This window comes from Terrapene carolina, unplaced genomic scaffold, assembly GCF_002925995.2.
Source record: "Terrapene carolina triunguis isolate 2854851 unplaced genomic scaffold, T_m_triunguis-2.0 Scaffold171, whole genome shotgun sequence".
Classification (NCBI taxonomy): Eukaryota; Metazoa; Chordata; order Testudines; family Emydidae; genus Terrapene; species Terrapene triunguis.
The window spans coordinates 2,033,396-2,044,610 of record NW_020664522.1 but is presented as its reverse complement, the minus strand read 5'-3'; the positions used below and the strand labels follow the sequence as shown (position 1 = coordinate 2,044,610).

The window sequence follows — 11,215 nt, the reverse complement described above, 5'->3', positions numbered from 1 at the left end:
AGGTGACTGATACGGTAGTGGAAACTGGGGGTACAAGCGTGGTGGTGACAGATGAAGTGATGGGAAGTGGGAATGGAGTTGGACTTTCTGTACTTATTGAAGCAGTTGGATGTCCACTAGTTGTGACTGACGGGGTAGATGTTGAAGAGTCACATGGTACATAAGTACAACATAATATTCTGATCTGATAGTTGAGGCACTTTGGTGGAATCTGATCCCTATCATTACATATGAGTCCAAAGTCTTTGCTACATGTCACTTTTTGGTTCAGGTCTTTTAGTGGTACGTCAGTGTATCTTTCTGCTCTGCATTCCACATCGCTTGGAGTTTCGCAAACACTAAATCCCTTAGCTCTTATTTTTTCAAATGTTTCAAAATCTCCATAGTTGGGGTCTCTTGGATAACTGACATCGTACCACTCTGACCATTGGCATACGTTGTGAACACAGACTGTTGTAACTGGTGGTGTAGTTGTTGTTCCTGTGGTAGAAAGAAAAAAAAGTACTTGCTTGTCCTCAGATTCAATATTCTTGTTAATAATTACTGTCTAATGTCTAATTATTACTACTGCATTTGGAAAGATTAGGGTATTAATCTTTCACAGAATTTATTTTAGGCCACATGGGGGACCTTTATTATCTTATACGCTGTTCTCCAGCAAAGTGTTTTGGAAGAGCAATTTTAATCACCTGTGTGAGTGCATGTAGTATCAAAACTTAACCTGACTTATAGTCTTTTTCTTTCTGCTTTTGCAGTTAAAAGTATTCCAAGTTATGTCTTGTGTATCCAGTCTCAATATATAAAGGAGTCAATGAATTTTTACGAGGCACTTTTCTACTGTGTACAGTGTAAAGAAGAGGGCCTGATTTTCCACTGTATTATCTCTTTTGTAATAATTTACAATTGATTTCTAGACAATCAAAACGGTACACACACTTCACAGTGACTACGCAAGGAACAAGTCAATGGCAATTAAGACAGTCATATTTAGAAGTTTTCTCTTTATTTTAACGTAGGTTTCTGTAGCATCTTGGTATTACTGAGACATTTATATTGAATAAACACCATCTTGTTCACAGAATGGTTGTTCCTGCTTGAGCCAACATTGAATTCATCCTGTTGTGTTCATGATATTACTGTACGATGCTATGGATATATTTGTCATTTTTGCAAGTTCAGCATGATGCATTAACTGCAGGATCAAGCAGGAGCAAATGAGCTTTTTGGAAGAAAGCACTAGCTGGTTAAAAAAATCTTTAGCAATCAGGAGGAGTGTCAAAGGACATTCTGAAATACCTTGAAAGTTCCCTCATACTGGATTTTTTAGCTTTGAGATTGCACTAATGTGTTTAGTTTATTTTAAAATTGTTATTTGGTGTCCAGCATATATATAGGGAGAGGTAGTAAAGATGCCCGCCCAGTCTAGAGCTCTCTGGGAGCTGTCCTTAAAGCTGCTCTACTTCATGCTCATGGCAGCCAGGGATCTCCAGGGCATAAAGATGAACTCACTACACTTTCTTTCCTCTGGGAGCACCTGGTGTTGGTGTTACCCAGGGTAACAGTGGGGACTGAGGGAGAGAATTTGTAGAAGCTGTATCTCTCTGCACCAGCTGGGCAGAGAATCCTCAAGATGGGGGAGGGGGGGAGCTGCCAGCTGAGTTTCTGACTGTTATGGTAGAAATTACCAACGTACAGTACAAACATGTGCAATTAGAGGAGTAAGTGGCCCTTACCCCCCGGTATGCAAAGATTTTTTCAGATATTTTGAGAAATGCATAGAAATACCTGCAGCACTCGGAGGTAGAACTGTACTAAATGTGAATGGGATGGTAGTTGTAATTCCACTGCATTCAAAGAATTTTCTGGTTATTGTTCCATTGATGTCACAAATTGCACTCAAACACCCTCCAATCCCATCTGTGGTGTTATAAATGACATCCTTATATTTATATTTGTGTTCTTCATAATAGCAATAACATGCTGTAAAACAGGAGAGGTGAAATGACATTGTTAGTTACCTGTCAAATGAAACAAAAGCTCAAGAATTTGTTTTCCTTCATAAATTTTCTTTGCCAACTTACCTTCAGCATCAAACTTGCACTCTAAGCCTTCCATTGTGCATGTACTGAAAGAAATAACAGAGAAGAAATGTGAGACTGAAGATGCATGAAGGGTGATGAACTCGCTTTACTGTTATGGTATTTTCAGTGAATTTATAGAGACTAATCATAAGCCAGAGAGGAGTTATTCTGAATTAGGGTTTGACTGAAGTTCAGAGAAGTACTTGTTTAGTTTCCAGCTAATATTCTCATAGTCAGCTCTGATTAAAATACCTCTTTCAAGCTGAATAGTTAAGAGGAGGTGCTGCTCCCTCTCCACAGTACCTGCAGCATGTCAAGCTTAGAGGCTGCTTTTTTCTTCCTCCCTAAAGCCAATTCTGACATTGGAGCAGCATGGATCAGAGGGAGGGTTAAGAAAAGGGTCCATTCCTTTTCCATCCCCTTACTGTTAGACCAATCTCTTCTTATGCCATCCCCCTTATAGCCAGTTCATGTCAGTTCCTCTGACTGCCATTCTTTTCCCAACCATCTCCCTGATATCAGACCTCAGCTCCTGTGCGAGAATGAAGTCAAAGACCATGGGAAACTACAGAAACAAGTCTTCAGGGAGGCTACTTGTCACATTCGTCATTCTTCCTTATGTTTTGGCCCGGAGGCTAGAAAAGGAAAAAGTCTGAATATTGGATCATATTAATTATGAACTTTAAATTATATGTGGATGTAGAATAAACCCTAGCAACAAATCTATATTATATATTACATAACTGGGTTTGTTCTATTCTGCACTCTTCTATCATGGTGACGAGTGACCTTATGGGAATATCACCATGAGATAGGAGCACAGAATAGAACAAACCGGGTTATAAAGCACATCATATTTTTTTCTGGGCACTAAGCTGAAGAATTTACTCTGATACTGAGAACAAATTCAACAGAATCAAAAATTGCTTCAACAGAATCAAATATTGCTCACTAGTAATACGAAAATTGGTATGTGACAATAAGGGGTCGCTTTTGCACAGGCAACATCCTCACCTTACCGTGGGATAGCGGCGCATAACTTTCAAACACTGCTTTGGTCCTTTCTCCTTAACGTGGTCAGACTGTACATTAAATCTTACCATGACTGACAGTTGTCCTGTGAGTAGAAGCTCACTCCTGGTTTGTGGTAGTTTCCTTTAGCATCGTAACAGCCACAGTTATCAACACACGTCATCTCATCCTCATTGAAATATGGCTTGTTTGCTGGACAGTTTGGATAGCAGCCTGAGACAAAAAAAAAAAAAAAAAAAAAAAAGAGTATAAGCTGGAAGAGTTTAAGCTGGAACTTTACACAGAACGTAATTCCTTTTTATTTTTCTACTTTGGGCTATATTTCTCAGGCACAAGGGCTTTCCAAATTTGTACTCCTTCCCCTGGCTCACTTTCTATGGCTTGCCTTCCTTATAATATGATGAGTCCTTCTAAATAAAAGGAAACTACTGCTTCTGGATTCTTGTTAATGGCTCCTTTGTTGGTTGGCACGGTGTTATTATTTAGCAAACAAGGCTCCCCTAGCCCCTAAGATGTGGATGTGATGCTAGCCTATGAACCAAGATACTAATACAGTTCTCTTATGTAGCACAGACTATTATCATTAGGAGACCCCACCAGGCCTGAGTCCTACAAATGTTTTCAAACCCCATGGACCAAACTCTGCCCTCACTTATACCAATGCAACCCACTGAAGAAAATAAGATTGTATGGGGTGTATCTGAAGAGAGAATTTGATGCAACAATGACTGAGCTGGAAAAAAATGGTAACCAGTTGTGCACTCTACAGTAAGCAACATGCTGTGTCATAGCTCTTTTCACCTTCTAAACCTGGTAACTTATGAAGGCATCTTCCACTTGGATTCCTACAGGTCTTCATGCAGGGGGCTCCACAAGGCTTGTAGTGCCACTCGCATTTCCCTTCTGGGTTGTAATAATCACAGAACAGAGCTGAGGGGAAACAGGAAAACACATGTTCAGAACAAAATGCCTCAGTTTTTTCATAGCTCTCCATTATACCACTACTATACCATTTGGGTAGTCTTGAAAGTCATGAATCAAGAGCTGAAACTGCATAATTGTCAACCCAGTTTGATGTGAAACACAGGGTTGAGAACAAATTGTTGTCATATATTTAATAACATTAACATTCTCAAAACAATTGCCTTGAAACTGATACACTACTCTTTCAGTCACCATTGAGCTATGGGCTAATACTCACGACAGATTGATGGAGTTCTCCAGGCTACACAGACACCAAATTCACTACATGCTTGAGCATATGCAGCTACTGCTGTACAGAAACATTCACAGTCTCCCCCACTGTCACAAGCACAAGCATCAGTCACGCATGCTTCATAATATTTAGTTGGTTCAACCTGTTAGACAAAGAAAGCAGTAAATGTAAGTTTTACTTTCTCTGTAGTCATCTTGCTTTGCCAGAGTAACACTTCTAGAATATTAACATGCCACAAAAAGGGAAAATCTGTAACTTTCATTTTCTTGTATTTGCATTGCTAGACAAACTAGGCCCAATTTTCCCATGTGGATGCTGAAACAGTATGTCTAAATCACACATTTGATCATTCACATAAGAGGATTTGCAAACAATTGCAGATTTGAGACCCAAAATGCAGGTTTCAAACAGGCAACTATGTTTGAAAATTAGGATTTGTATCTATGGAAAGAATTAAGATACAAATAACACAGGTAGGCTACATTGTTTTACATATGCTTTAGCAATGGCTGCTGATATCTACACTGATTCTTTTCCCCTGCTACTCCAGCATGTTGTTAATTAACCCAGGGATAGAGCTTGTGTAACCCACACACCTTCTGGGTGTAGTGTTCTGTCCCATCTAGTGGCACCAAGACCACTTAGAAAGAGAGATTAATGAGTTTGCTCTACAGCCTTTGCTAACAGCCAGTTGGCTTTTAGCTCATGAGGTAGAGGCTCATGCACTAAGCTCCAGAAATCCCCGGTTCGATGCCACCCGCTGATGACCGGGGTTTGTTGGCGTTACACTTGTATTCTGTACATGGCATATGACGAAAATATTAACTAACCCACACTAAAAATAAAACTCATACTGACTTGAGATTATCCTTCTTTTACACAAGAAAAACAAGAATGCTTCCTGTAAAATAAACGTTATATTGTTCTACAGGTGCAGTGCCCATTCTTGTTGGGTAGAATAATCCAGCCTGAAATTTACCTATGACAATTCAGGGTGAAACATATGTTAGCTGATGAATTGTGCACCTGTTTCAGAATGTATGAGAACAACCTTCAATGGGGGTAGTTCTTTTGGAATAGGGAGAAAATGGACCCAAATGAAACTTCTGGATAGTCAGCAATTTAGTTAGTAATTAGCTCTGACTCCCATCTTCTAAAGGATGGGTTTCTTCAACAATGTAGTGTATATATTAGAGATGAGCCTTAGTTGTAAAATTCAGAGCTGGATCCAAACACCCAAAGGTTGAGGTGTGGGGCTGGATCCAGTTGCTCTTGTTCACACCCATGTCTAGCAGACTACTTGTATTCAATGGAATATAAGGAGCGACAACTCAATGTCAAGTGCACAGGCATCTGAGGAATATAAAAAGATAGTCTTTATTTAGGAGAATTTTGCTCTGAGGATTTGCTATACCTGAGAGTGACATGCAGCAAAGACTTCACTGTTGATGATGCTGCACTGCCTCTGTGACCAGGACTTCCTATAAGGGTTGGTAGAGCAAGGGTCCTTTGTAGAGTTGGCATCAGGACAAGTAAGAGACACTTTCCAGCTGTTTCCAAACTCCAGCACATCTCCTACCACAGACTGACTTCTGGTGGTAAAGTCATTAATGCCATTGCCATCGTAGTTCCCGCACAGGCCACAGACCTGACCCTGTACGTACACACACACACAAAAGGATGATAGAAAGTTTGCAGCAATATCACAGACTAAAAGCACCTCTGGAATTCCCTATTTTGCATGTTATCTCTAACTGTTTGGTAATATCCTGACTCTCTGTTTTTCTAAGATAACATACTTGCCACAAAATCTGCTTTTTATCTCAGTAAAAGGACCTGATGACTGGTCTGAGGGGTATACGCCTAGTAATTTATTTAAAAATTTGAACAATAAGAAAATTGCTTTGTTATTGTGCCCCATCACTGGTGAGTTATGATGATGAATCTACAGTTAGCTAATTGCATATTCTTTTGTTTGTCTTGTGTTGTACAGATATACAGTAGACATACATAGATAAAACAGCCTTACAAAACTGTCATGAAAATGAGCAGCCCACTCCAGGCACAAAATCTACTCACTTGCTCTTTACCAAAATTAATGACAGTGATAAAAATGAATACTTTGCTTGTCCATCCAAAAACTGTCACCCTAGGCAAGTGAGCAGGTAAAATTTAGCAAGGCTGACATTAATACTAGGCTGTATGTATGAATCTAAAATACATACATTCCATATTTGTGGGGAAAAATTATTTGATTCTGGTGTATTATTTAGCTAATGAACTCATAGCATTAGAATATACTTCTACATAAATTTCTGAAGCTGGCTGAACCACTCCCTGATACATTTCCCTAATGGAAAAGTCAGTGTAGTATGCAAATAGGATGACAAAATTCCCATTTCCTATATAATACCCTTCTCACACATCAATAGCTATGTTGACAAACTCTAGTATAGTACCACACACTGACTTTAACATCTGTATTTGAGACATGGTTAAACATACTTCCTATCATTTTACACAAGACTTTCAACTGTACTCTGTTTCCTTTCAATCAATATTGCTTTCTCACTCAAGAGGGACATCATTCATCATTTGTGTCAATGATAGTTGGCAGCAAACTCCTGCCTTCTTAAGCCTTACCTTGAAATCAGGGCTGAGTTTCATGAAGATGCTGGTTTTCTTATCCCACATGAGGATCAGTCCATTGTTGGTCTCAATAACTAAGTACATGCCCATATAGCGGACTTGGTATGGCATTTGCCTTCCATTTTCTCTTTCTATCACTTCAAGGTGTTCCTCACTGAGTATCAGCTCATAGCCCTAAAATGGGGAGAAAAAAAATCAAAGGAATGACTAAGGATCAGCTTTTCAGTAATTAGTATGGTTTGTTGGTATAGGAGACATCTCCCAACAACAAACGTTTGGGAATGATCTTAACTATGTCTGTTTTCCATTTTAAAGAGAACAATACTATTTATCCAGCAAAGATGAGTAATTATTCATTTTTGAGGCAAATGAGATAAATCTAATTTATATCGTTCAAATCATATGACCGTACAACTGTTTTAAGAACATACATTTTAAAATGTTTAAGTCAATCAAAGGAGAGAATGCCTACAATTATAGAGGTACTATAGGGTGCACCATAAAATGATTTATTTTACATAACTCCCCTGGAAAATTAAATTTGGCCCAAGTACTACATAGGATAGCTTTGCCACCAAATAAACAAACAAATAAATAAAGATTGGAAGCACTACCAAATATTTTGTTTGTTTTTGGCTTAAATTGCATTTTACAAACCTTGGAAAGTCTTCACTTCAGAAGCTTCTGGCTCCTCCTGAGTCTCATATGGATACATAATAAAAATGTTCTTTTCAAAAATGTACCAAAAAAGCTACTCACCACTAGGAAGACTTTAATAGACTTAGAGCAGGTAGTCCCAGTGGAGCCACAGGGGATGTTTTCAGTGACAACTCGAAAGGTTCCATTGACTGTGCTGTTTTTCCCACAGTAGTCCTGAAGAGAGAAATGAAGTTATCAGATGGATAATTGCAATATGGAGGATACAGGTGACTCCACAAGTAGTAATGCTAAGACAAAAGCTCAGTACCTGGACTAATGTGTATTCACAATCTCCATTGAAGTTAAACCGTTTGTCATCAAATGTGATGTAATGCCCATCTCCATAAATAGCGCATGTACCAAGGCATTGTTCACTGGTGCATTTCCACATCCTGTTCTTACACACGCTAAGAAGGAGAAGAAAACATTTTAATCATAAAATTACTCACTTGATGCACATGTAATTCCCACAACATATTTATTTAATTCAGTATGTATCAGTCCTGGTAAATGTTGTGTTCACGCTAGTGTTAAAGTTAGAATTTGTCCAAGCAAACAATTAATGCAAAAGCTCTATATCATCAGCATGAAGGGGTTAATAGGAATATAGATAATACTGTATGAAAACACAAGGCCTGGTAGTAATGGGGGACTTTAATCACCCAGACATCTGTTGAAAAAGTAATATGGCAAAACACAAAATGTCCAGTAGGTTCTTGGAATGTATTGGTAACAGCTTTTTGTTTCAAAGGGTGAAGGAAGTAACCAGGGGAACAGCCATTTTAGATTTGATTCTGACCAACAGGGAAGGAACTGGTTGTGAATCTGATGGATGAAGGCAATTTGGGTGAAAATGATCATGACATGGTAGATTTCATTATTCTAAAGAATGGAAGGAGTGAGAACAGCAGAATAAGAACAATAGCAGATTTCAACAAACTCAGAGAACTGGTAGGCAAGGTCCTGTTGGACGGAAATCTAGGGGAAAAAGGAGTCCAAGAGAGTTGTCAGTTTCTTGAGGAGACAATATTAAAGGAGCAACAGCAAACTATCCCGATGCAAAGGAAAGATAGGAGAATAGTAAAAGGCCAATATGGCTCTATCACAAGCTATTTAATGAACTGAAAATAAAAAAAAATCCTACAAAAAGTGAAAACATGGACAAATTGCTAAGGATGAGAGCAAAAGAATAGCAGAAGCATGTAGGAACAAAATCAGAAAGGCTGAGGCACAAAATGAGTTACCTCTAGCAAGGGACATAAAAGACAATGAGAAGAGGTTCTATAAATACACTATGAGCAAGAGAAAGACGAAGGAGGTCCTCTACTTAGCAGGAAAGAAGAGTTAATAATGGACATTATCAAGAAGGCTGAGGTGCTTAATGCCTATTTTGCTTCAGTCTTCACTAAAAAGGTAAATTGTGACAAGATAGTTAACATTATTAATATTAACAACAAGGAGAAAGGAATGCGAACTAAAATAGGGAAAGAGCAGGTTAAAGAATATGTAGATAAGTTAGCTATATTCAAGTTGGCAGGGCTTGATGAAATTCATCCTAGGGAACTTCAGGAATAATTGAGGCAATCTTGGAACAATTAATGAATATCTTTGAGAATTTATGGAGGATGGGTGAGGTCCTAGATGACTGAAGAAGGAAAAAGTGTAACAAAGAGGACCTGGGGAATTATAGATCAGTCAGCCTGATTTCAATACCTGGAAATATACTGGAACAAATTATTAATCAATTTGTAAACACCTTGAGAATAATAGGGCTATAAGTAATAGCCAACATGGATTTTGTCAAGAACAAACCATGCCACACCAACCTAATTTCCTTCTTTGATGGGATTACTGGCCTAGTGGATAGAGGAGAAGCTGTAAATGTAATATATCTTGATTTTAGAAAGGCTTTTGGTAAAGTCCCATATGATATTCTCATGAGAAAACTAGGGAAATGTGGTCTAGATGAAATTACTGTAAGGTGTGTGCAAAACTGGTTGAAGGACTGTACTCATAGAGTAATTATAAATGGTTTGGTGTTAAACTCGGGGGATGTATCTAATGGGGTCCTGCAGAGGTTTGTCCTGGGTCCGGTACTGTTCAATATATTCATTAATGACTTGGACAATAGAATAGAGAGTATACTTATAAAATTTGCCCATAGCACCAAGCTGGAAGGAATTGCAAGCACTTTGGAGGACAGGATTAGAATTCAAAATGATGCTGACAAATTGGAGAAGTGTTGATAAAATTCAATAAAGACAAGTGCAAAATACTATATTAAGGAAGGAAAAAATCAAATGCACAACTACAAAAGGAGGAATAAGTGGCTAGGCAGTAGTGTTGGTGAAAAGGATCTGGGCATTATACTGGATCACAAATTGAATATGAGTCAACAATGTGATGCAGTTGCAAAAAAGGCTAATATAATTCTGGGCTATATTAACAGGACTGACGTAATTTTCCCATTCTACTTAGCATTGGTTAGTCCTCAGTTGGAATACTGTGTTCAGTTCTGAATGCCGCACTTTAAGAAAGATGTGGACTATCTGGAGAGAGTACAGAGGAGAGCAGCACACACGAGAAAAGGTTTAGAAAAGCTGACCTATGAGGAAATGTTTAAAAAAAAAAAACTGGGCATGTTTAGTCTTGAGAAAAGAAGATGGAGAGGGAACTTGCTAACAGTCTTCAAATATATTAAGGACTTGATCAATTATTCTTCATGTCCACCGAAGATAGGACAAGAAGTAATGGGCTTAATCTGTAGCAAGGGAAATTTAGGTTAGATATTAAGAAAAAACTTCTATCTACAAGTATAGTTAAGCTCTGGAATAGATTATCAAGCGAGGTTGTAAAATCCCTATCTTTGGCGGTTTTTAAAAACAAGTTAGACAAACACCTGTCATGGATGGTCCAGGTATATTTGTCCTGCCACAGCACAGGGGGATGGACTAGATCATCTCTCAAGGTCCCTTCCACTCCCATTTTTCTATGAATCTGTTTCTATGAAAACCTTAAACCCAAAGATTTCCTGGCTCCCACTCTTTGCTTTTACCATCTACCTTGATTGACAGAAAACTGGCTTGTTATGGTTAACATACTGAAAAGTCCATCTGCCAACCCAATCCAATGAACATTTCTTTTCGCCATTGTGCTGCTTATATATGGATCTTTGGAAAGGGCAATGTGGTGGCTCCATGAACCACACAGTTCAATGAATACATACCAGGTGTTGCAGTCAACTTTGATCTCTTCCCCTGGTTTGTAGGTAGCCTCGTTGTGAATACATGGACATTCCTCTTCAGCAACACAGCTGCCTTTACCATTTGACACTAGCCCAGAGGGGCACATGCAGCCAGACATACACTGTGTGCTGTACTGTAAAGCCAAGCAGAAAATGTAACTTACTTACTCAAGTATCAGAGGGGTAGCCGTGTTAGTCTGAATCTGTAAAAAGCAACAGAGGGTCCTGTGGCACCTTTAAGACTAACAGAAGTATTGGGAGCATAAGCTTTCGTGGGTAAGAACCTCACTTCTT

At 38.7% G+C, this 11,215-nt stretch overlaps 1 protein-coding gene across 1 annotated transcript in view; it reads right to left on the bottom strand.

The window, feature by feature from the left end:
* The window catches only part of LOC112113396 (mucin-5AC-like), a 50,995-nt gene that overhangs the window by 20,139 nt on the left and 19,641 nt on the right, over nt 1-11,215 (bottom strand). The window contains exons 19-29 of the mRNA XM_029912049.1: nt 10,904-11,055; nt 7,946-8,084; nt 7,738-7,851; nt 6,973-7,152; nt 5,744-5,983; nt 4,315-4,471; nt 3,915-4,043; nt 3,182-3,326; nt 2,082-2,125; nt 1,786-1,980; nt 229-480 (exon numbers count right to left, since the gene is read on the bottom strand). Coding sequence (XP_029767909.1) covers nt 229-480; nt 1,786-1,980; nt 2,082-2,125; nt 3,182-3,326; nt 3,915-4,043; nt 4,315-4,471; nt 5,744-5,983; nt 6,973-7,152; nt 7,738-7,851; nt 7,946-8,084; nt 10,904-11,055 — 1,747 coding nt within the window. The remainder of the gene's footprint in view (nt 1-228; nt 481-1,785; nt 1,981-2,081; nt 2,126-3,181; nt 3,327-3,914; nt 4,044-4,314; nt 4,472-5,743; nt 5,984-6,972; nt 7,153-7,737; nt 7,852-7,945; nt 8,085-10,903; nt 11,056-11,215) is intronic.